Source organism: Cyprinodon tularosa, unplaced genomic scaffold (genome assembly GCF_016077235.1).
Source record: "Cyprinodon tularosa strain WSP-4 unplaced genomic scaffold, ASM1607723v1 ctg20, whole genome shotgun sequence".
Lineage (NCBI taxonomy): Eukaryota > Metazoa > Chordata > Actinopteri > Cyprinodontiformes > Cyprinodontidae > Cyprinodon > Cyprinodon tularosa.
The window spans coordinates 1,212,031-1,237,274 of NW_024038734.1; the positions used below are offsets into that span (position 1 = coordinate 1,212,031).

Below are 25,244 nucleotides of genomic sequence, written 5' to 3' on the forward strand. Positions count from 1 at the left end.
TTTTGATAGAGAACATTTCAATGAGCTGATCTAAGATCTAACTGTAAACTGTACGGAAGAGTATTAGGGCCACTGACAAAAAAAGTTAACTGATTTTTAAATGTTATTTTAGTTTAATATGAGGCAAAAAAAAAAATATCTGAATTTTGACTTTAATCTCAGAATTCTGAGTTTAATCTCAGAATTTTGGATCTTAATGTAGATGGGCACCATGAAGGAAGAGATGTGGGAGCACTCAGCTTCGCTGACAAAGATTTGAGTTTTTTGAGAGGTCTTGTGGCACATTGGTGAAAAAATGATGGAATTAGGCGATTTTTAATGTGCCTGAGAGGTCCCCGTTGATGCTATTTAATTAATGGAAGAGCAGAAGGTGATTAAAACAAGAGAGCTAGTTTATTCTCTAAAACAGACATGGCTACGGCTTGATGCTAACATGTTTGTTAACTGTTAGAATTCTGAGAAAAAAGTCAAAATTCTGGGATTAAGCTCAGAATTCTGACTTTTTTCTCATATTATACTGAAATAAAATTAAAAAAATCTGTTAACTTTTTATTTTTCTTTAGTGGCCCTAATCCTCTTCCGTAAAACTGAGATGCCAATGCAGATGAAAATCTAAAACAGTTTTAAAAGAAGAAAGTTAGACTTTTATTTTGAAATTGCAGATAAGGCCGGATGTAAGGCCGGAAGTTCTGCATTACGACTGCGGATGAAGTTAACCGACAAGTGGCTAAGGCTAATGTTTGCTAACTAATTAGCAGGATAGGTGAGTGTTTTTAACTCAAACCTTTTTTTCTCAGTTTACTTCACCTATTATGGACACACTAGTTGTTGTATTAATGCCTAAAGATTACCAGCAGCGTGTTGTCATTGTGTTTCTATGTTGTTTGGGCCTTGTCAGTCCGCGGCAGGCTAACACCGAACAGTAGCAACTGTCCAATCGTTTGTTTACGTTAGCTTGGTGGCTGGTTATTTTCCACCTTTACACAACGACGTAAAAAAAACAACAGGTTTTATAAAACTATCTATACAAACAAACTATTAAATTGTTTAAGCTATATTTGAATTATGCTATTTCTGTCCTTAAAATATTATATTCCGGTCGAGTTTTTGTAGCTGGCTAGGTGGACATTTTCTGTACTCTGCTATAAGCCGTGAGATTTAAAGCAGATACACACATCAGAGAGCTTAGTATATTTTCGAACAATATTTATGCATAAACAGATTTTTTTCAGGGGCTAAAAAAGTCCCAAATCAAACGCGTTTTATTTGTTTTTCCGATGTTTTTTTTTTTGTTGTTTTTTTTTTACCTCCCCTTATTTTGTGGCTTAGTTAGTAAACAGCAGGCCGCAGGATAGCCTGGCTCTCTCTGGGATTGTTCAGGCCTTGTTTGTTGTCATCAGAGCCGCACTAAAGCAAACTTTGACATCGGGCAGCTACTGCAATAAAAACAACTAAACGCAAATCCAAAACCTGGACTGTTTGCTTGTTATAGAACGAAACATATTATCCCAACTCTTAACTACATGACTTCTGTAGAAATCCCATATATTTATTAGTGGAGCTTCGACCTGAGATTTGGAGCAGATATATTTTTTTATTTCTTATCTTCCTATGTTGACTTCTAAGCACGTTCCAGTTCAACTTTTTTGTGAATAAAGTAAAATTATCGTCTTATTCAAGATGAAATTGTGAAAAACCAGACCAGATTCCAGAGTTTTTTTTCCTTGTATCACTGAAATCTACAAATACAGTCAAAAACCTCCAGTATCTTGCCTAACTGTATTTTTACTATCTTGGGCTTCCGAAAGCAGCAACATTATATAATCAAATGAAATAAAGAAATGTTGCTTCAATAATCCCCACCTCCTGTTTTCTGATGTTTTAACTCAATGTTTTAATGTAACAACATGAAGAACAGCTAAGTTTGTCTCTATTTAAAGGTAAAGAAAACGTTTACAGGGATTATCTTGAATATTTCTTTTTAACCTTTGCACCTCCTCTGACCTCAGTAAGAAAAAAGAAAAATCACTGATACTAGAAAGCCAGGTTTCTTGATTATTAACTACTTTCAAACTTTAGATCAGGGGTCTTCAACATTTCCCAGGCCAAGAACCTTCAAATCGATGGCGAGATGGAGCGGGGACCTCCTAATTATATATTTTTATATATATATATATATATATATATATTAGGGTTGTCAAAAGTATCGATACTGAAACGTTGTATCCGGATACAATACTAGTTTTTAAAAGTATTGATACAGTGCTACGACCAGTGGCACCTAAGCAGTCATTCATCTAAAGTGCAGAATAGAGGAAAATGCACTTTCTGAACAATGTGTGATTGAATAATTCTGTGCACTTTTCAGTTTCAGACTTTTTTTGTAAGAGGTGCAGCTGCTGAGAATTATTTTTGTTTCTTAACCGGTTTGGCTAGTGTCATTGTTATGTTTGCAAAGCATAGCCAAGGAAGGAACACTTAATTTAAATTTTGTAAGTTTTTTATCCAGCTTGCTTAATATTGTGCACAGCATACAACCTCAAAAAATTGTTCTTATTGTTTATTGTATTAATTTATTGTATTTTATTTATTAATGAAAATATTTCTGTTGAATTTTGGAGTCTTTGTTTTTATCCTTGTGGTATCGAAAATGGTATCGAGTATCGAATATATTCCTTAGTATCTGTATCGAGTTGAAAAGTTTAGTATCGTGACAACCCTAATATATATATATTGTTATATCAAACTGGTCCTATAGTCACTCTGTTACAGATGGAGTAATGTAATGCACGTAATTTCGCATTTAAGCATTTCTGATTCCTGGTTGATGGGACAGGTGTTGTGAATGAAACGGTGCCCAGCTTGAAAGAGCTCCTGTGTGTCGCTATATGTGTGCATTGATGACTGAAAGACATCTTCTGCCTCCATTTATCTGTTTACTACAGGGTGTTGAATTCATGTTAATATGCATTTAAAGACATTTCAATTAGAGGAAAAAAATTGCATGGGGGGGTATAAAAAAAGAAGTCTAATCAACCAAAACTTTTGTGACCCCCGATGCAGGACCTCCGTGGACCCCCATAGGGGTCGCGGACCCCCTGTTGAAGACATTCGCTTTAGATTGTTAATGTCTGTAAAAAAAAATAAATAATAATAATAATAACAGCTTATGTTTTATGATTAATTCAGCGATTGGATAAAAGGCCAGATTTCTGGTTTTTGACCAGCTCATAATTGTGGAAAATCCTCTGGTTGTGCCTTTCAGAGGATTTCCTTGTGCGGCTCTAAAATCTGTTTGTAGATTTGTTGGTTGTGGTTTTGTTTACATGGATTTTACAATTGCATGCTGGGTATTACTCAACAAATTAGTAAGTTTATTATAAGGTTTTACTTTTCAGTTTACCCTTAAATGTGTCACTATCAAGCAATTATTTACAGAAATGTTGTAATTTAGATCATTTAACATTGTTTAAAAGTAAAAAAAAATATATTTAGCCCATAGGGGTTATGGGCATACATGAGAGAAAGGAAGTGGAAAAAGAAAAAGCAGTAGCATCACTCTCTGTATGATTTCTAGTTTTCTTTGTGTAGAATTGTAAGTCATATGCTGAAATAGAAACACATGGCTCATTTTGTTTGTGAATTTAAAAGTTTTATTTTTCCCCTTTCATGCAGGTTTCTACCACAGTGTGTGTTTGTTCCGGCCTCTACCATGGAACAGTGTGCATGCGTGGAGCGGGAGCTGGAGAAAGTGCTCCATCGCTTTGTGATGTATGGTCACCAGTCAGAGGAGCGTCTAGACGAACTTCTGCGCAGTGTCTGTGAGATACGAGCACAACTAGTAGCTTTTGGTGAGGAAATAACCCTATGCTAAATGTTACCCACACCTTGACTGCAGATCTTTAGTTTCAGTTGTTTACTGAAACTAAGTAATTCTAGTGTTATTGTCATTTATACTGTCTGGTGTAAACATGCAATCTGGTCGTTTTTATTTTTTATTTTTTTCTGTCTAGCAGGAGTACAAGATGCAGACCTATCGGTCCTATCCCAGAATATGGCCCAGTGTTGTAAGAATATCAAAGAAACAGTGCAGATGCTGGCCTCTCGGCATAAAGACATTCATGGCAGCGTGTCAAAAGTCGGCAAAGCAATCGACCGGGTTAGTACAAAAAACAAAACATATTTTCCAAGAATGAAAGATCAGGGTGCATTGATCTCATGGTTTTAATATGCATTTATAGAATTTTGATGCTGAGATCAGTGCTGTGGTGGCAGAAACAGTGTGGGACACTCCAGAAAGACAGAAATATCTGAGTGAGTCTATTGTGGAGCACTTGTATCGGCAAGGGATGCTCAGTGTCGCAGAGGACCTTTGTCAGGTAAGTAAAGAGCCTGCAAATGATTGGCTCACTTGGTGCTTTAAACAATTTAAAGTAAAAATACATATATTTTTTATGCTCTTAATTGTCCAAATGTTTCATAATTTGTACAAAAATTTTGTTTTTAAAATGTATGAATTATATAGCAAAGTGCTTCGTATCCAGATCAGATAAACTAAATAAATCCACTAATGTTGCAGTGAGCTTTCCCCCATAATCTGAAGACAGTGATGCTAATCATGGCGCAGCTGATGATGGCAGAATCTGTGTTAATTTCCTTCTATTCAGTTTTATTCATTTAATATACAATCAAGGGTACAATTCTTGTTCAGTTGAAGAATTTTTTCTAAAGATCAATTAAAGACTTCAGTGGTTGAAAGTGGTTTGCTGTTAATTGGAGAAAAAAATTATTTGTATCAATTACTTTATAGTTCAGAAAGATTCATTGATATTTTTTAACTTCTTTGATTGTTGTGTCTGGGAAAAGCCACACTATATAATTTTTGTTTATAAAAGTTATTAATGTTTTTGCTTTTTCAAACATCCTCCAGGGATCCTGGTCATCTTACCTCTTTCTTGCCATCTATGTTTTCAGTTTTCTGTAAACCTCTGCCAGCAGACTATGTCAGTTTTTACCCACCAGAGGGGATCTTTTTACTGCTGTCACAACCAATGATTTATAGACATTCCTATAGATCTGTATTCGCTTGGATTAATTCTGATTATGTGACTCTGATAGATATTTATTATCAGGAGGTCTTGTTATTTAGTTTTTTTAACCATATTTTCTAAGTTAACTGAAGCGCTGCTGCAGCAAAGAGGTAGAGCTCGCCACCCGGCCTTTGTTCTTTAGGAAACTGCCCTGGTTTTTAGTCTCAACCCAGTGACCTCTGCTGCATGTCCAGCCCCTGTTTCTCCACCCCTTTCCTGTCTGACCTTTTTCAAAGTAAAAGCCTCTACTGCCACAAAAAATAAGCATAATGGAAGCTGATAATTACAAATTATTTAAAAAAAAATATGGTTAAACTCTTTTATTTTTAAACTTAAGGCAAATAAAATATTTAATTTATGCTCTTATTTCATGCTTTTTTACACTGACTGTAGGGATGTTGAATACTCTTCTTTGTTTTCTTGATTATTTGTATTTTAAATAAAACACAACCTAACATTATCCTCAATACTGGTGGAGAAACTTAAACCTAAGGAATTGAATTTAATCGGATTTTTTTTAAATTCCCATGCGGACCAACTGCCGGTGTTTTCACCCAACATTGATTGTAAAAATGGTGGCGTCTTATTTAAATTAAATAAAAATAGTTGAACAGATGATGAACAATAAATCTAACCCATTTTCATTAGGTCCTCCTTAAGAAGGCTGCAAAATTATATGAATGTTTTTTGTGAATTGTTTGCATTATGAACTAACTGCAGTAGATTTAAGGTTATTTTGAAATAATTAATATGATCTTAATTTAAATGAAAAAGTCCCTAAATCTATTGCAATTAGTTAATGAAAAGTTTTGTTTTTAGGAGTCTGGTGTAGTTATCGACATGAGTATGAAGCAGCCTTTCCTGGAGCTAAACAGGATCCTTGAAGCTCTGAGGATGCAGGACCTTAGGCCGGCATTAGAGTATGGAAACTCCACTCAGATACGCAGTTTACTCTGATTCCCACGTACGTCCTGTACTTTAACTGCACCTTTTTTGCATTTGTGTGTATTGCTTTAGGTGGGCTGTTTCAAATCGGCAGCGCCTTCTGGAGCTAAACAGCAGTTTAGAGTTCAAGTTGCATCGTTTGTACTTTATAAGTTTGCTCAGTGGAGGAATCGGAAACCAGATGGAGGCCCTGCAGTACGCCAGGCACTTCCAGCCATTCGCATCCCAACACCAGAGAGGTCTGTGGCCCAGCTGCTGGAAGATATTTAGCAGTTTTATGTTTTACAGGATATTGTTTTAACTTCTTTTTTAAACAATAGAGAAAACATTTACTTAGTTTTTTTGTTTTGTTTTTTACACTAATTAGGATTAAGAATTAAATACTTTTGTAAAACTGATATAGAAGTCCTTGTCTTGTCTCCGCTGTATTGCAGATATCCAGATCTTGATGGGCAGCCTGGTTTATCTACGTCATGGCATTGAAAACTCTCCGTATCGCAGTCTGCTGGAGACAAATCAGTGGGCTGAGATCTGTAACATCTTTACCAGGGATGCCTGCGCTCTGCTGGGCCTCTCTGTAGAGTCTCCTCTTAGTGTAAGGTTAGTAAAACATCATGATATAATCAGATGTCGTTTGTTTTTTCTTTCACTAGATCTCACCTGCAAAACATTGAGTTAATGGCTTTATCTTTCCTGAAGCAATTAAAGTCTTATGTAGTCAACAATATTTATCTTCATGACAAATGTGTTTATTTTTATCTCATAATAGCATCATTGGAAAACAGGTTCCAGAAGCCTTGTTTACATGTGTTTTGAAGAAAATGAAAATGTTTTGTTTGGTTTCTACGAGGGCTGAAACTATTAATCAGATTAATCTATTATTAAAGTAATCTTTAACTATTTTAGTAATCGATTACTCGTTATCTGGAGTATAGAAACTGTAAAATATGCCTCTAGCTGATAAAGCGACCCACTTAGAGCAGTAATTATATCAAAATTGTTAAAAATATATATATATATATGTAAAAATATTCCATGTACGGTAAGTCTGTTGATATGTTCTATCCAGAACTCCTCAGGTGGAAACATTTAAGTTTCACCTGCTTCAATTGGGTAAAAGTCTTCTTTAAGTTTAGATATCCAATTATTAATCGAATAATTAAAAAAATAATCAACAGATCAATCGATTTGCAAAATAATTATTTGCAGCTCTATTTTCCGCAGTTCATTCACAGCCAACATTTTTCTTTCTCTGACAATTTGAGAAAAAAGTTCCAGAGTTGAATGACTTTAAAACTTCCAGCTCTCTGTTGTCATGTAATAAAACAGGAATGTGAAGAAATGAAGGGTTCAGGTAAATTTTTGATAAATGAATCGATAAGCTCTTGATTGAGCTTATCGATAAACTGACAATTGATTAATAAGATGACATATTCTAATATCTCAATTAGTAAATAAAGCGAAGTCATACTTTTCTAATGCACACAATTGGAAAAGAAAATCTATGCTATTCTCTTACTATCTTTATCCCTTACATGTTTTCACCAAAGTCTCCAACAACAAAGAGAAGAATCACCAGTCTAGTGCTGTCAACATTGTCGCTCTTGTGTTAAACATAGGAAATAACCCCAGCCTGGACTCATTGCCTCAAAACTGTTCTGGCATCACTTCTCTTGAAAATACCTGAGGCTCAAATTAACTAAGAGTGGAGCCCTCTAGTGGACTAGAGTAATATTACAACACTGGGAGAAATTCCTTTTAAAGGGATAGTTCGGTATTTTTGACATGAATCTGTATGGCATCCCCATCAACAGCGGCATGCAATCACACTGACTTACCCCTGGCAGCGTCCTGTGAGCAGAGTTATCGTCCAGTTTTGGTCAAGCCGAAAGTAGTCCTGCAGGTTTTTAGGAACAGCGAAATAAAACTTTTCTCTTCCCAAAACATTATGTGTTCAAAAGAGCGATATTTTCGCATCCCAAAAACATTGTAGTGGAAAAAGTCCCACGTCGTTATCAATTGGTCCTATATTACTGAAGACCAATAAAAACAAAGGATTTATAGAAATGTTGGCCAACTGAAAAGTATGAACATGAAAAGTATGAGCATGTACAGCACTCAGTATTTAGTTGGGCCTCCTTTGGCCTGTATTACTGCAGCAATGCGGCGTGGCATGGAGTCGATCAGTCTGTGGCACTGCTCAGGTGTTATGATAGCCCAGGTTGCTCTAATAGTGGCTTTTAGCTCTTCTGAATTGTTGGGTCTGGTGTATTGCATCTTCTTCTTCACAATACCCCATAGATTTTCTATGGGGTTAAGGTCAGGAGAGTTTGCTGGCCAATTAAGAACAGGGATACCATGGTCCTTCAACCAGGTACTGGTAGCTTTGGCACTGTGTGCAGGTGCCAAGTCCTGTTGGAAAATGAAATCTGCATCTCCAAAAAGTTGGTCAGCTGCAGGAAGCATGAAGTGCTCTAAAACTTCCTGGTATGTGGCTGCGTTGACCCTGGACCTCAGAAAACACAATGGACCAACACCAGCAGATGACATGGCACCCCAAACCATCACTGACTGTGGAAACTTTACACTGGACTTCAAGCAACGTGGATGAAGTGCCTCTCTTCTTTTCCTCCAGACTCTGGGACCTTGATTTCCAAAGGAAATGCAAAATTTACTTTCATCAGAGAACATGACTTTGGACCACTCACCAGCAGTCCAGTCCTGTTTCTCTTTAGCCCAGGCAAGACGCTTCTGACGCTGTCTGTGGTTCAAGAGTGGCTTGACACAAGGAATGCGACAGCAGAAACCCATGTCTTTCATACGTCTGTGTGTGGTGGTTCTTGAAGCACTCACTCCAGCTGCAGTCCACTCTTTGTGAATCTCCCCCACATTTTTGAATGGGTTTTGTTTCACAATCCTCTCCAGGGTGCGGTTATCTCTCTTGCTTGTACACTTTTTTCGACCACATCTTTTCCTTCCCTTCGCCTCTCTATTAATGTGCTTGGACACTGAGCTCTGTGAACAGCCAGCCTCTTTAGCGATGACCTTTTGTGTCTTGCCCTCCTTGTGCAAGGTGTCGATGGTCATCGTTTGGACAACTGTCAAGTCAGCAGTCTTCCCCATGATTGTGTAGCCTATAGAACTAGACTGAAAGACCATTTAAAGGCTTTTGCAGGTGGTTTGAGTTAATTAGCTGATTAGAGTGTGGCACCAGGGGCCATCAATTTTGAACCTTTTCACAATATTCTAATTTTCTGATATGATGAATTTGAGATTTTCATTTGTTGTCATTTGTAATCATCAAAATTAAACAAAATAAACATCTGAAATATATGAGTTTGTATGTAATGTATGAATATAATATAAAAGTTTCACTTTTTAAATGGAATTACTGAAATCAATCTACTTTTTCATGATATTCTAATTTTATGACCAGCACCTGTAGTTGGGGCTAAATGATATAGAAATGTTGAGTTTCTTTTTGCACTAATTACAATCATGTACATATTTCACTCCAGGTTTTCATTGTTTTCAAGGCCTTCAAAGCCACTTTTCTAGAGTCCATTGTCGCAAGAATTTACTGTTACTGTTGTGTGGAAAAGTGGTTACTTCTACTCTCATGCATAGATCTGTACTAGCTGCAAATCTCAATCCCATTCTGTGTGGCAGCAAATCCGTTTTACATGTATTTGCGCCAACTAAAGGTCTGGAATAAGAAAGTTTGTGTCTGATTCTCACCAAATGTACTCCGACTATAAAACATTGACTAATTGTTCTAATACTGCAAATGCCACTAATTAGCCAACACTAGATGTCGTCAGTTAATTGGGCAAAGCAAATTTTAATCTGGTTAACAATTAATGTAATTTATTCATAATTCCTAGGAGACATTAATGCGCACCTGTACAACATAAACAACCGCCGGCCGGTTTTTGTGCTTTCCAATAAGGGGTTCATTTTCTGCCCTGTTTGTAAGCAGCAAACATTGTTGTTGAATTTTAAATAACTTACCACCAACTAGTGGTGTTAGACAGGGAATGGCACTATTTCCACTTTTCTTCTGCTGCTGTGTGTGCAGATAATTGATTAAAAATATAATGTTAAAGAGTTAATAGAAATAGAAAAATAATCATAAATAGTTTTTAATGGATTAATAAACGTCACGTTTTGAAAACACCCCAATTGTGACAAATTTATAGGCAGATATGTTTTGTGAAAATCCTTGTTGAGTTTCTGACATTGAGCCATGGATTCCCTGATACAACTTTTTCATTTACAATACGGATGTTGCAGCTTTAAAAATGGACCGACATCGATATTGACCTGATGAAATAACAGCATGAATCATTCACGCTTCTGTGACTTATTTTGTACTGTAGAATATTATAAAAGGCTTAATCAAGTGATATTACTAAAACAGAGAACAATAGAAAACAGCAAATAGTTATAAGAACAGCTGACCCATGTAATATTAAGCAATGGGCTTCCAGAAATTTGAAACTGAAGCGTTGACTGATAGAAACTGAGTGTTTCTATCAGTTTGACTATATTGGAGATTTAACCCTTTTTAGGGCACTCACTGAAATACTTTGAAAATCAAATTTTCAGGCCAATAGTGTTGTTGGAATCCAGGACAAGATCTTATTATCTTTGTAATATGGATATTTTGATGGCAAAAAAATGTCAGTGTAATAACAAACTCCAACTTGCCTGAATATATTAAGAAAAATAACCAAAGTGCTTCTATAAAAATCATGTATCACGTTGATACTGGCACCTATGGGCTTATTAACTTTTTAACTTTCCTTTTTAACTTTTCAATTAGCTTTGTACCTTTTTTTTTTTCTTGACTTCGTAACTTTTTTTTTCTAAGTTATTACAGTAGGTAATATATAATTCAAGAACCCACCAAATTGGTCAAATCCAAAGATAAGATGTACAGCCATGTAGCAATATCTTTGCTGAATGGCTGGATATAGATCTTGTGTTTCTAGAAGGAGAGGGGGACTCCATTTGTAAAGGGGATGCAAGTTATCAAAAACGTAACTTGCCCTATAAAGGGTTAAGACATAGGCTGATAAAATCAGTTTTCTGGCCGATATCGGACCAATTTTGATATCTGATCAGGATATCCCTACATACCGCCCACTAGAGGGGTAACAGAGCTTCTATGTAATTCCTACTGGTACCTATAAACAGAAATAGTATTTAAAACAGTCCTGTTTTAGGTAAAGCTTCATCGTTTTAACATTTATATACTGCAATTATGATGAGATTACAAAATTGATTGACCATACAACTGGAGAAGAAAACATTTAAAGTGATTTTTATTGTTCCTACTCTGAATTTTAAAGTTCTCAATTCGAACAGAGAGCAACAAATTGGCATTTAAACTAAAATAAGAAGTACCAACTTCTTTTCATGTGATTAATTGACAATTGTCGGAGGACAGAAGCCCAATCTTGGCCTTATTAATAAACCTATAGAAATTTTCCACCTTGCTGGTGGATAAAGAAGGTCATCCCACTTCAAAGTAAAGTTCAAAATGGCGACTCAAGCCTTTTCAGCTTGTAGCAAACCTCAGAGAAGCATGATGGGCAGCATTAATCTAATAAAGACTTTGGGCCGAGGTGTTATAATACAACAGCTGTCCATAATTTTAAATATATTGCTTTTACAGGCTGATTTTTCACCTAAAAAACACATTTGTTTCATTAATTGGATAAGAAAAGACAAAATCTGTGTTGGTTTCTTCACAAGATTCTTAATATGAGGCTTTAAGGCGAGGGAGTCCTGAAACAAAACCCCAGGCATCTCTATATTATGTCCACTATTTTCTATCTTTTAGTTTCGCATCAGGATGCATGGCCTTACCGGTGCTGATGAACATCAAACAGGTGATCGAACAGAGACAATGCAGTGGAGTGTGGACGCACAAAGACGAGCTCCCTGTAAGTCTGTTATTAAACGTTGCTTCATCGGTGTGTCTTCATCCAGAGTGAACCTTCACTAATCTTTTCTTTCCGTCTGTATATGGAGATTGAAATCGACCTGGGGAAGAAGTGCTGGTACCACTCTGTGTTCGCCTGCCCCATCCTTCGACAGCAGACCTCCGAGAGCAACCCTCCCATGAAGCTCATCTGTGGCCACGTCATCTCCAGAGATGCCCTCAACAAACTCACCAACGCCGGGAAGTAAGTTCTTATAAAATAGTTGCTGTGATTAGTTTATGTCACATTGCATCCCCCAGCTGTAATGTATTTTATGTGTTTAACCAACATAAACTGCTGCTTAAGTTGAAGTTAGTTTTCGTCTAGAATTCCCATGCATGTTCCTCTACATATAGTTCTTCCTAAAGAAATCCTCCCTCTGCATGACGAGGCCTTCATCTACGGAAGAGGATTAGGGCCACTGGAAAAAAAAAAAAAAAAAAGTTAACTGATTTTTTAATTTTATTTCAGTTTAACAAGGGAAAAAAAGTCAGAATTTTGACTTTTTTTCTCAGAGTTCTGACTTTTTTTTTCTCAGAGTTCTGACTTTTTTTTCTCAGAGTTCTGACTTTTTTTTCTCAGAGTTCTGACTTTTTTTTTCTCAGAGTTCTGACTTTTTTTTTCTCAGAGTTCTGACTTTTTTTTTCTCAGAGTTCTGACTTTTTTTTCTCAGAGTTCTGACTTTTTTTTTCTCAGAGTTCTGACTTTTTTTTTCTCAGAGTTCTGACTTTTTTTTCTCAGAGTTCTGACTTTTTTTTCTCAGAGTTCTGACTTTTTTTTCCTCAGAGTTCTGACTTTTTTTTCCTCAGAGTTCTGACTTTTTTTTCCTCAGAGTTCTGACTTTTTTTCCCCCAGAGATCTGACTTTTTTTCCCCCAGAGATCTGACTTTTTTTTCCCCAGAGATCTGACTTTTTTTTCTCAGAGTTCTGACTTTTTTTAATCTCAGAATTTTGGATCTTAATCTAGGGCACCATGAAGGAAGAGATGTGGGAGCACTCAGCTTCACTGACATAGATGTCAGTTGTTTGATATGAGGTGCCCCCAGGGACATAAATCAGAATTAACTTGCATATACACATTTATGATTAGATTTATGTCCCTGGGGGCACCTCATAGTTTGAGGTGACCAGTGACACATTGGTGAAAATGACGGAATTAGGCAACTTTTTACGTGCCTGAGGGGTCCCCTCATTAATGGAGGAGCAGAAGGTGATTAAAACAAGAGAGCTAGTCTCTAAAACAGACATGGCTATGGCTTCATGCTAACATGTTTGTTAGCTGTCAAAAAGCTGAAAAAAAGGTCAGAATTCTGAGATTAAAGTCAGAATTCTGAGATTAAAGTCAGAATTCTGACTTGTTTCCCATACTAAACTAAAATAATTAAAAAATCAGTTAACTTTTTTTTTTTTCAGTGGCCCTAATCCTCTTCCGTACTTCATCGGGTTTCTCCTTCCTCATAGTTTTCACTGTAGCTCAAAAGTTTCACAGGATTTTCTGTTGCCGTATTTTCACAATCTCTGTAAAATACAGTTAATTTTTAAATTGAAATGTAACAAAATATGTAAAAGTTGGTTTAAAGTGGAGAGAGCGGCAATTAAATTTCATCCCGTTTGTTCTTTGCAGGTTGAAATGCCCTTACTGCCCCATGGAGCAGAACCCGTCACACGCCAAGCAGATCTACTTTTGATACCACCCCCCCTCCCCTCATCAAGGATGACGTTACTTGGAGCTCTTTGAATGTCCAGGACCCTTTGCTCTGGCCCCTGTCCTCTGCCCCCCCCCGGCCTCTCGGCCTGTTTATCGTAAGTATTAAGGTTTTATCCCAGTGCTCCTCCGGACGGCAGTCCTGCAAACCCGCCTCGGACCTTCCAACTTTGCATAGAATAAAAATCCTGCACGGTTGGTTAAACGACAGCTTGTAGTCGAGTGACGCGTCGATCGGATCGTCTTCGTGAAGAAGCACCTCTGAGAAAAGATCACCTGTTTAAATTCATTTGCCTGCAGAGTTATAGATTTATCATATTACTTTCTATTATTTAGTTTTTTTTTTTTCTTTTTCAGTCTTGCAGGTTTTTTGTTTTTATTTTAAAAGCAGATGGGATGAATATAAATGGGTGTAGTGTTTTGAGTTAATGCCGTAGATGGGCGGGGTCTGCTTTCAGGATGGTAAGAATCGCTTTATTTAACACACGGAAGGCTTATTATTTCCTGGTTAAATGGGTGGGGGGGATTGAGAGTGCGGAGATCTCCCTTTAATCGAACTCTGGATTGCCTCCTCCTAGTTGTACTAAAGGCCTAACAGCCTGAAATCCACTGTTTGATGATGAGTAAAACAATGAATTCTTCAGCGCGTGGATCAGCTTTCTTATTTCTCCTCTGTAACCGAATGCACCAGCAACATTTTTTTTTCTAATTATAGAAGCAATTTGTCTTGTTCTGTGTGTGTATTTAACAAAAGTGACAAAAAGAAATACAGCGTGCTACTGTGAAATGTGTTCTGTTCCTGTTTTTCTCCACCACCACCTCATGTAAAATAGTTTCCTCGCACAGCGACACACTTAATCAGCACTATTGCGTAACTTTTAAAGTGAAGCGACTCAAAAAGCTTACTCCACTCATGCCATCGCTTCGGTCTGTGTATGCTAAGCTAGCATGCCGTGTGATTTGGAGATGTAAATCGCTGTGATGGTAGCCTTATAGTTTGACTAGCAGTGACTGTGGGTGGGCTTGTGAAGTCAAACTTGTGGTGGGTGGGTTAAGTCTTTTGGTCATCGTGGATGTTTTTGAATAAATATTTACTCAAGAATGCATCTCTTTGAGTCAGGATACAAACAGTAAGATCTTCACATTTCCTCAGGGTTCATTGGTAATATCTCATACCACACTTTACATTTAGTATTAAATAATGTACATTTATATAAGGAGTCATATATTCCGTTTTATCACATCTGATGCTAATAGTCGTGGGCGTTTCATGCAGTTTGTACATATTCATCCTGTTGTGTGTCATGCTACATTTGGAGGAGGTGTCGAAGGCAGCTGGACGCACAGCACGGTTCCCTCTGCAGCACGCCGCTGTCAGGTGCATCGCTTAACGTCTCCAGGGTTTTGATCTTTTTCGCCTCTTTGGGTCGACATCCACTCACAGCTTCTCTGATAGAATGCCAGCCTGTTGTAAACTCAAGGTTTTTTTTTTTATAAATGTTTTGCCTTTCCTGCTTTTTGTGTGTTATGCAACTTTTACTGTAAATAATTATCCGCTAACATGTTTCATATATTTGCATCTGATATTCAAAAATAAAAGAAAATATATACTCCAGTCAGTTTTGGGGGAACTGCTTCAAACTTTGAAATACAAAAACATATCTCTCAATCACCACTTGGTGGCACAGATGCTACATTGTGACTATTTGACTTAAATTTAGAGAAATTACAACTGGGACCACTTTTCCTGATGGAATATATATTTGAGAATCATTTTAGTTTTCTTTAGATAAACAGCAGCGATGGAATCCAGCACAGCAACACTCCCACAGAGTGGAAAAACATGAGATAAGAGTCTTTTCTCAGCCCACTTCAGTAAATCACTCAGCCTCTCTGGAGCTGTGTAGTTATATTAATCCCCAGTTTATATAATGCTTTAAATGTCGGGCTAAGGGCCACATGAGTCAGAGGAGCTTGTATCTGTTCAGATTAGGACCCAGCATAACACAAACCTGCTTTACTAACTCACTCATTCTCTATTCTTATTGGTTTCATTACATCCACAGGATATTTCACTTAGAAAGGCAGTCATTTTTGTTTCTTAAAATTTCAGAATTAGCCTTTGAGCATTTTGAACAATAGTATTTTCAATCTGTGCACGAGATAAATAGGATTTTATGCACATCTGGCCCATAAAGCTCCTCTCTATTGGTCTAATGTTCTCCTGATTAGACACCTTAACCAGAATCTTTTAGTATGGAAGCCTGTTTCTGCCACTCTGTAAAAAAAGAAAAAAAATTATCTCATTATAATGAGATAGTAACTCAATATAATGAGATACTATTTCATTATGAGTTATCTCATTATAATGAGATGCTAACTCAATATAATGAGATACTATCTCAATATATTGAGATGCTAACTCAATATAATGAGATAGTATCTCAATATATTGAGTTACCATCTCATTATAATGAAATAGTATCTCATTATGAGACGCTAACTCAATATAATGAGATACTATCTCATTATATTGAGATAGCATCTTGTTATATTGAGATAGCATCTCAATATATTGAGATAGTATCTCATTATATTGAGTTAGCGTCTCATTATAATGAGATACTGTTTCATTATAATGAGATGATAACTCATAATGAGATAGTATCTCATTATATTGAGTTAGCGTCTCAATATATTGAGATACTATTTCATTATGAGTTATCTCATTATAATGAGATAGTAACTCAATATAATGAGATACTATTTCATTATGAGTTATCTCATTATAATGAGATGCTAACTCAATATAATGAGATACTATCTCAATATATTGAGATGCTAACTCAATATAATGAGATAGTATCTCAATATATTGAGTTACCATCTCATTATAATGAAATAGTATCTCATTATGAGACGCTAACTCAATATAATGAGATAGTATCTCATTATATTGAGATAGCATCTTGTTATATTGAGATAGCATCTCAATATATTGAGATACACTCACCGGCCACTTTATTAGGTACACCTGTCCAACTGCTCGTTAACAATTAATTTCTAAGCAGCCAATCACATAGCGGCAACTCAGTGCATTTAGGCATGTAGACATGGTCAAGACAATCTCCTGCAGTTCAAATCGAGCGTCAGTATGGGGAAGAAAGGTGATTTGAGTGACTTTGATTGTGGCATGATTGTTGGTGCCAGAAGGGCTGGTCTGAGTATTTCAGAAACTGCTGATCTACTGGGATTTTCAAGCAAAACCATCTCTAGGGTTTACAGAGAATGGTCCGAAAAAGAAAAAACATCCAGTGAGCGGCAGTTCTGTGGGAGGAAATGCCTTGTTGATGCCAGAGGTCAGAGGAGAATGGCCAGACTGGTTCGAGCTGATAGAAGGGCAACAGTGACTCAAATAACCACCCGTTACAACCAAGGTGGGCAGAAGAGCATCTCTGAACGCACAGTACGTCCAACTTTGAGGCAGATGGGCTACAGCAGCAGAAGACCACACCGGGTGCCACTCCTTTCAGCTAAGAACAGGAAACTGAGACTACAATTTGCACAAGCTCATCTAAATTGGACAATAGAAGATTGGAAAAATGTTGCCTGGTCTGATGAGTCTCGATTTCTGCTGCGACATTCGGATGGTAGGGTCAGAATTTGGCGTCTACAACATGAAAGCATGTTGCCTTTTATCAACGGTTCAGGCTGGTGGTGGTGGTGTCATGGTGTGGGGAATATTTTCTTGGCACTCTTTGGGCCCCTTGGTACCAATTGAGCATTGTTGCAACGCCACAGCCTACCTGAGTATTGTTGCCGACCATGTCCATCCCTTTATGACCACAATGTACCAAACTTCTGATGGCTACTTTCAGCAGGATAATGCGCCATGTCATAAAGCTGGAATCATCTCAGACTGGTTTCTTGAACATGACAATGAGTTCACTGTACTCAAATGGCCTCCACAGTCACCAGATCTCAATCCAATAGAGCATCTTTGGGATGTGGTGGAATGGGAGATTCGCATCATGGATGTGCAGCCGACAAATCTGCGGCAACAGTGTGATGCCATCATGTCAATATGGACCAAACTCCCTGAGGAATGCTTCCAGCACCTTGTTGAATCTATGCCACGAAGAATTGAGGCAGTTCTGAAGACAAAAGGCGGTCCAACCCGTTACTAGAATGGGGTACCTAATAAAATGGCCGGTGAGTGTAGTATCTCATTATATTGAGTTAGCATCTCATTATAATGAGATGATAACTCATAATGAGATAGTATCTCATTATATTGAGTTAGCGTCTCATTATAATGAGATAGTATCTCATTATAATGAGATGCTAACTCAATATAATGAGAAAGTATCTCATATTGAGATAGTATCTCAATATATTGAGTTACCATCTCATTATAATGAAATAGTATCTCATTATAATGAGACGCTAACTCACTATAATGAGATAGTATCTCATTATATTGAGATAGCATCTCATTATATTGAGATAGCATCTTGTTATATTGAGATACTATTTCATTATAATGAAATGGTAACTCAATATATTGAGATACTATCTCAATATGAGATACTATCTCATTATATTGAGTTAGCATCTCATTATAATGAGATAATTTTATTTTTATTTTTACAGAGTGGCGGCAACTGGCTTCCATACTTTAGTGCAGGGCTCCAAAAGCGGGAGTCGTAAAATGATTTTCATATGTGAGGTGATTCCTGAAGTTTATGCAGGGCCAACATATATCATGTGATACATAAATGCTAATGTAGACGACTATACGAAAAACTATCTGTAGATATTACTTTAAAAATGATAAATTTTGTTGATATAAATTCACTTTTATGGTAAATATACCATAGAATAATAAAACGCACAACTAAATAATTAAATGTCATTAAATTATTTAAGCCATTTTAAATTATGAATTAAATGTTGATTTGAAATTATTTTTAGGGGTTCAAGAGTTTTATTTTTTATTTTTAGGCTTACAGCCTGAAAAGGTTGAGAACCTATGAATTCAGACCAACTTCTTCACATTGAATGCAAAACAAATATTTATTCTGTACATTATAATTCCAGTAAATCAACAAGTCACAGTATATTCAAAGAGCAACAGGAAACTGGCTTGAGAATATTTATAATTATGTAAGAATATAACTTTTCTACTTCAGTCATGCATTTAGAAGGATTAACTTGGTATTTACAGGTAGTGGTTTGCTTTTACCACCTTCAAACCACGTGGAAGTCTACCGATTTCACAGAGTTGAGACGAGTCTCTTTGGAGTACAACAATGAGAGGCTAATGAAAGTGCAGATATGTACAACATTTGACCTCATGAATGAAATAAGTTGAAAAGAAGTGACACAGAAGTTTTTTTCATTACCAAACCATTAACTCAGCTGAAAAACAAGTGCTGCTATCAATCTGCAGGCAAATAACAGACCAAGATTTTTTGCAAACCTCTCCTGGTAAAGACTTTTCAACTATTCCAGTTTATTTCTTTATTGCCTGCCTGCAATAAGTGGTCCTATTTGGAGCAGAGTTTAGAAGCGTCTGTCCTCTTCCTGCAGCTTTTGATTAATAACTGCCATATTACTGGTTTTGCACAATAAGCATTGCTATAAAACAGAGGTCTTTTTTCACTTTAACAGTTTGTTATAAAAACAAAACCAAAAACCTCATCCAGTAGCCAGGTTTCCGACCAACTCTGACTTTAGAATCCAACATGGCTGCCGTGCATATAAACCAAGTGATAGCCAGAGTAACAAGCTCATTTGTAGCCTTAACCTGAATCTCACTCAGAAATGGTTCTTCCAAATATAGAAGCGTTAGAATAAAGGTTTGGGCTCTACAATCCAGACACTTCACTGATTTCCTTGTAGTTTGCATATAATGAGAGTATTATTTTTTAGAGTTTGTCTACCTGAGGAGGAGAACCTCAGTTTAAACAGTACAGCCCTGAAAAATCGATGCCTGATTCTAAGATTTGTTAAAGTGCAGCCAACATTTCTGCATCCACCGAGCTCTATGATGGAAGATAAAAAGCTGGAAGGGAGAGAAAAGTCTTCCTGGTATCTGTCAGAAAATGACTTCAATTTCATTCTATCAGCTGAAGACAAACAATTATCCTTTGGGCTCATTTTCTATCTAAAGTTGCATTCTGATTGGAGAACTGACCAAACTCTTAACTCTCTGGTAAAGCTTTAGCTTCCAACAAACCGGTCCAGCTGATCCCACGTCAACAAGTACTAGAGCTCCCTAAACAGACCCTGTGTTTATTTTTAAGATCCTCTAATATATCAGTTTGAAAAAAGTGACAAATAAGCTGATTTGAAGGATTCTTAGTATAGACAGCACCTTTTCTGTGATCTCACAGTTACTCTGCTGAGCTCTGACTCAGACGGGAGGTGGAGTGAACATTGATGCTCCAATCATCTGCAGGAAAAGGGTAATAATACAATCAAGGGTCCGACAGGAATCTAAGAAGAATTTCTCTAGCAGGAAAATACAAAAACTACATGAGAAAAGGAAAAACAATGATCCTATCTAAAGATTGTCTTCCAGAGGTTTCACATTGTTCGTTTTTCTAACCATTTAATTGTCTTGGTTCCCAAATGTAACTAATTTAAAGTCAACAAATGCATATTTTACAACAGTGTGAAAAAGTGACCTAAATCAGGTTATTCTTTGGTCCAATGAGAGCCACCCGTTTTTGCAGTTTAGTTATTTTTCATTGACTGTTTCATAAATTTTTTTTTTGAGGAGTCCATTTATCTTCTGATTTATTCCAAATTTGTCACCTTGTGTTTGTTTTTTCTCTAAACTTTGATCTGATTTCGTTCTTCCATCGGTCAGTGAAAACAGTTTGCATTGCAAACAAGTGTGTCACATTCAAATTTCAGACGATTCAATCCTGTCTATCCAGGGCAGACTGGAGGAAGGTGTGTCCTCTTGTTTTCCTGTCGCTCTCTCAGCTGACGGCTCTGGCGCCTCCCTCTCCAACGTCCCATCCCTGATCCCCCCTCCCCTTCCTTCTCGAGCCCGGTCCGCCCTCAGCTGCTGCAACTCCCTCTCCAGGGCTTCGTTGCGGTGGTACATCTCCAAGTAGCTGGCCTGCAGCTCCTTCTGGTAGCGGATGACCTTGTCTTTCTCCGTCTGCCATGTGTGCCTCTCCTCCTCGAAGGCCGTGGCCTGGGCTTCGCTCTGGCGACGCTCCAGTAGCAGCTCTGCTCGCAGACGCTCCTCTGTGGGGCCTCCTGCAAAGGAGAAGTTCATGTGTTCATATATAGAAGGTGATGAAAGCTACTAGCTTCTGGTACCGTTTCAAAGCGCTTCACTCCTGACCTGCTTACACAGCTGGAACCTGATTTAAGATTTCAACTGAAACATAAAAGGCATTAGTGAGTGACAGATACCCGCTGTTCTCGCTGATGGAGTCTCTTCTGCTTCTTTTTTGTTTTCCCCTTCGGAGGAACACCTGCCGGGCTTCGTCCCCTGCAGCAGGAGCTTCAGAGCGTCTATCTGGGCCTCCCTGTTGCGCAGCTCCGTCCGCGTTTCCCTCAGCTGTGTCTTCAGCTTGAAGATCTCACTCAGCTTCTGGGTCACTTCTGCCTGTGAGTCTCTGAGCTGCTGCTTCAGCAACGAGATCTCCCCCGATTTCTGACACACCTGAAACATTCAACAATGGCAAATAAGATCAGTTCTCTTTGGGACTTATTTTTTCGTTTAAAGGTATCTTTTATTTCTGGGTGGATCATGTTAATAAGTGGTCCTCCTAATTGTCAATCATTCTGGTGAAATGTTTACGTAAGGCCGTCCTACGTGCTCGTCCCGTTAGCTATCTTTTTCTGTGCATGTGCACAGAATGTGCTACGGTTTCAGACAGTCATTGAAGATCACCTTTCTCACCGCAGTTCTTTGAAAATAGCAGAAGATCGTAAGAGAAAAAGTGTCAACGAAGTGCATAAGAAGAAAAGAACAGGGGGCTCTCCTCGCAAACCATTATGGGATTTGCTGTCACATCGGACTAATAACAAAGAAGGCGCAGGCACTACGCAGTGGAGGAGGAGTTAAGTACCAATGGGGAGCTAAAAGCAGTGATCATCTGTCCGAACGGTCAGCTAACTGAGTTCGCTATAAAGTCCACCATATAGTCCCCCGCTCTATAGAGGGATTGAGGGATTTAGGGGTTAGAGCGGACATTCGGACACAGTAAACTTGTATGAGCTATGAGAACAGCAACTTTTAAACTGAGCGTGCACGAGGAGAAATGGGCTCGTGCACGCTCTCTAGTATTTAATAGGTGATCCCTCTCGGGAGCGGGTACAGGGTTTTGTATGGAAGCAAATCGTTACCATATTTCAAATGAAAAAGCATTTCCAGAAATGCTTTTTCATTTTAAGAATGTGGCTGCATTGTTTGACTCATAAATGAAATTATTAATCAATAATCCTGTTTGCATTTTCATTTTCTTCTTCAACACCACTCATCCTTTTACTTAATTAAAATGAAAATGAAAAAGACATTTGAGATTTATTTTTCAAAATGCACCCCAGCAAATACATACCAAAATTCAATTTGAAATGTAAAATTTGAAAATGAAAAAGCTATTCTGGAAATGCTTTTTCATTTGAAATATGGTAACGATTTGCTTCCATAGTTTTGCATGTGCATTTTATTAAAGTGGAGAGGGCAGGTCTTTTTAAAAATTCGCAAAAATCCTCCACAATACCTTTAAGAAAGCAAAACTTCCATTTTTCAAAAGATTTTTTTTAACCAAAAACTATCTTAAAGGTATGGGACTGTCTCAACAGTGAAGCATGGTGGTGGGGGTACCATGCTGCAAGGCTTCACTCTCACCTCCCACCGGGTCTCCTCCAGTGTCGGACTGGTCGGCTGCGGTCCGGCTGCGACGTCTCGGCTCACTTCCTTTCTCAGGCTGTCCAGCTCCGCCTGCAGGCGGCTCTTCTCCTGCTGAGCCTTAAACAGCTCCAGCTGCAAACTGCGCTGAGACCGCTGGGTGTGCTGGGAGACGTGTCGCAGCTTAGCGGCGTACAGCCGCTTCAGCTCATCCACCTCCTTCTCCCAACGACGCTGTTTCCCTTCAAACACCTGCAGGACCACCAGTAGGGGGGGGGCGTGGCTTAGATAAATGAAGGAATGTCTGGACTGAAGGTAGAGATAATAAAATGAGAATCACCTGAGCGATGGCGCCCTCGCTTTCATCCAGGTTCCTTCTCATCTGTTTCAGCTCATGTTCTTTTTCCACCAGACGCTCCTCCAGATCGCGCACCTAGAATAGAGAGTGAGACTTTATTTAAGGGTATCATCAGAACACGTTTAAATCTATAAATAGCCTACTGTTAGTCGGCCATTTTCCTTTGGTCCTGCTCTTACCACGTCCTCCACTGACGGGGAGAGCGTCCATTCGTAAGGAGGCGGAGGCTCGTTGCCATAGGGAGTCAGACGGTTCAGAGTGGCCATGCTACGACATGCTTCCTCCCCCATAGCCACGCCCCCTGCCGCCTTCAGGCCCTGAGGCGTTCGATCCAAGGAGCCAATGGTGTTGATGTGGCCCATGGACGCGCTAAGGAAGGGGTGGAAAACAGAGGTTATTTAGAATCTCATATTTTCCCGACCCAAATTAACGAATAAAACCCTTGATGTTTTGAGAAGACGCCTATGTAGCAGCTGACCTGATCTGAGACAAATGTGGGCGGAAGGGAGGGCGGTACGGCGGCAGGCTGCTCATGGAGTTGTGACCCGAGTCAGAGAGGTTATCATCCTCGTGGCTCATCACTTGCACCGACGAGACGGCCTGCAGAGTCAGAATTATGGTCAACAGAGCTTAAATCTCACCTTTAACAGAAAAATCTGGTCATTTTTAACCATTTTTTTTTCCTCAGGTTTTATCAGGCCATAGAGAAACTAAAAAGAAAAGTTTTCTTTTACTGAAATAAGGCTGGATCAGTTACCTTGTTACCACATGATGTGGGTCCTCCATGACGGGAAGGTGAGGAAGATGAAGAGGAGGTGGAGACGGTTTTAGAGACGTGACCGTACGCTCTGTGCAATCCGTTGGAAAGGCCGTGATCCATATCCTCCAACTTGGAAGAAGGATAGAGGTTTTGCATTGAGCTGAAGTTTTTGGGCGTGACGGGCTTGAATGCAGAAGACCTGAACCGGATCTAGGAGAACAGGAAGAGAGCGCATAAAAAATGAAATCAATGCTGCTGCATCCTTTTTAACCCTCGATTCAGAGAGCAATAAATAGGATGATCTGCCATTGGAATTAGGTTTTTTTTTCCCTTTTTACAAGACAATTAGATATTATCCAATTGAAATAAGATAACAGATAACTTTTTTTAAATGTAAATCTTTTTACTCCTTTGGCAAATTGTCTTACTTGCTTAAATAAAGGGAAAATACACTTTTTTTCAAGAAAAAAAGCTTATTTTTGTAATGTAGTCAGTCTTTAACAGGGTTCTGCAACCTATTATATCCAAGATGCCATTGTTCCATTAATCTGGCCAAGTAAAAGTTATTTAGAGCCGCAAAATATTACATGATTTTTTTTTTTTATAACCTATTATTTTTGTTAAATATCTGCCATAGGAAACATGTTGCTATCTTAATCAAGCAAGAGCTTATTTGTATTTTTAGCTTTTAAAAAATGCATAAGGATAAGGCATTCTTCTATAGGTTATTATTTGATGTAAAAAAAATTATGATAAAACGAATAATTTCCAATCTAATTAAAAGAGAAATTCCCTAGAAAGATATTTCTGGTGCTTTCAATGTCATTTTGTTATGACAATTCAATACAAATATTCTTTATAAAAAACAGTAAAGCTTCTAAGGCTTGTATTTGTTATTATAGTACATAAGTTATTTATATCATTTCAAGCACCAATTAAGAGCAACTGTAGGTCAAAAGAGCTGCAGGTTGCAGATCTTGATCAAATTTTTAAAAGACAAAAGACCTCAAGGCTTAAAATTCCTTGTTCCTGGAAAGTATTTATCCAATTTGACAAAGTTTGCAGGTATTTTGCCAGAAGAAATTAGTATTTATTAAAGTTTTTGAAATTAAAAAGTTGATAGAGAGATACAACAACAACTCTTGGAGATGATTGAAAAAAATGTTTCAATCACATTCACCAAATTTAAGTTGATCTGCCTCTAAAATCAACGGAAAAACATCTAAGCTTGTTGTTCTAATGTTAGACAAAAAAAACAAAAAAAAAAACAGTATATCTAATAAAAACAGTAACCTCTAACACAATTGGTGCTGAATAAATAGAACCTTCTTTAAATTCAGTTAGTTTCTCTTTCATTCACCTTTTCATACTTGCCCCCACTCGGCAGTGAGTTTTTGGTCAGGTCTATTTCGGTGCCATCTTTACTGTAGACTTTGGCGAAAACCTCCTCCTCGTCCCGACCTCCGATAATGTCCCTCTTGCCGTCGCTGCTCGAACCCGCTTTGGGATCTTTTC

The 25,244-nt window shown here is 37.9% G+C and overlaps 2 protein-coding genes across 3 annotated transcripts in view; one reads left to right on the forward strand and one right to left on the reverse strand.

Moving 5' to 3' along the window:
- The first annotated feature begins 651 nt into the window (after positions 1-651).
- rmnd5b (required for meiotic nuclear division 5 homolog B) lies at positions 652-15,345 on the forward strand. 2 transcript variants are annotated; one of them, XM_038284580.1, is made up of 10 exons: positions 652-763; positions 3,676-3,851; positions 4,014-4,159; positions 4,242-4,379; positions 5,910-6,010; positions 6,108-6,274; positions 6,470-6,635; positions 11,884-11,986; positions 12,075-12,229; positions 13,650-15,345. In XM_038284580.1, exons 2-10 carry the CDS (start codon positions 3,713-3,715, stop codon positions 13,711-13,713), a joined length of 1,179 nt encoding a protein of 392 aa, XP_038140508.1. In that variant the 5' UTR covers positions 652-763; positions 3,676-3,712; the 3' UTR covers positions 13,714-15,345. The 2 variants fall into 2 exon arrangements, with proteins under 2 accessions (XP_038140508.1, XP_038140509.1); XM_038284581.1 differs by having other exon boundaries at positions 4,017-4,159.
- Positions 15,346-18,787: 3,442 nt separating this feature from the next.
- n4bp3 (NEDD4 binding protein 3) overlaps positions 18,788-25,244 on the reverse strand; it is a 50,899-nt gene continuing 44,442 nt past the window's right edge. The window contains exons 3-10 of the mRNA XM_038284612.1: positions 25,090-25,243; positions 23,727-23,939; positions 23,448-23,569; positions 23,149-23,338; positions 22,952-23,044; positions 22,612-22,863; positions 21,168-21,420; positions 18,788-21,008 (exon numbers count right to left, since the gene is read on the reverse strand). Coding sequence (XP_038140540.1) covers positions 20,644-21,008; positions 21,168-21,420; positions 22,612-22,863; positions 22,952-23,044; positions 23,149-23,338; positions 23,448-23,569; positions 23,727-23,939; positions 25,090-25,243 — 1,642 coding nt within the window. The 3' untranslated portion in view covers positions 18,788-20,643. The remainder of the gene's footprint in view (positions 21,009-21,167; positions 21,421-22,611; positions 22,864-22,951; positions 23,045-23,148; positions 23,339-23,447; positions 23,570-23,726; positions 23,940-25,089; position 25,244) is intronic.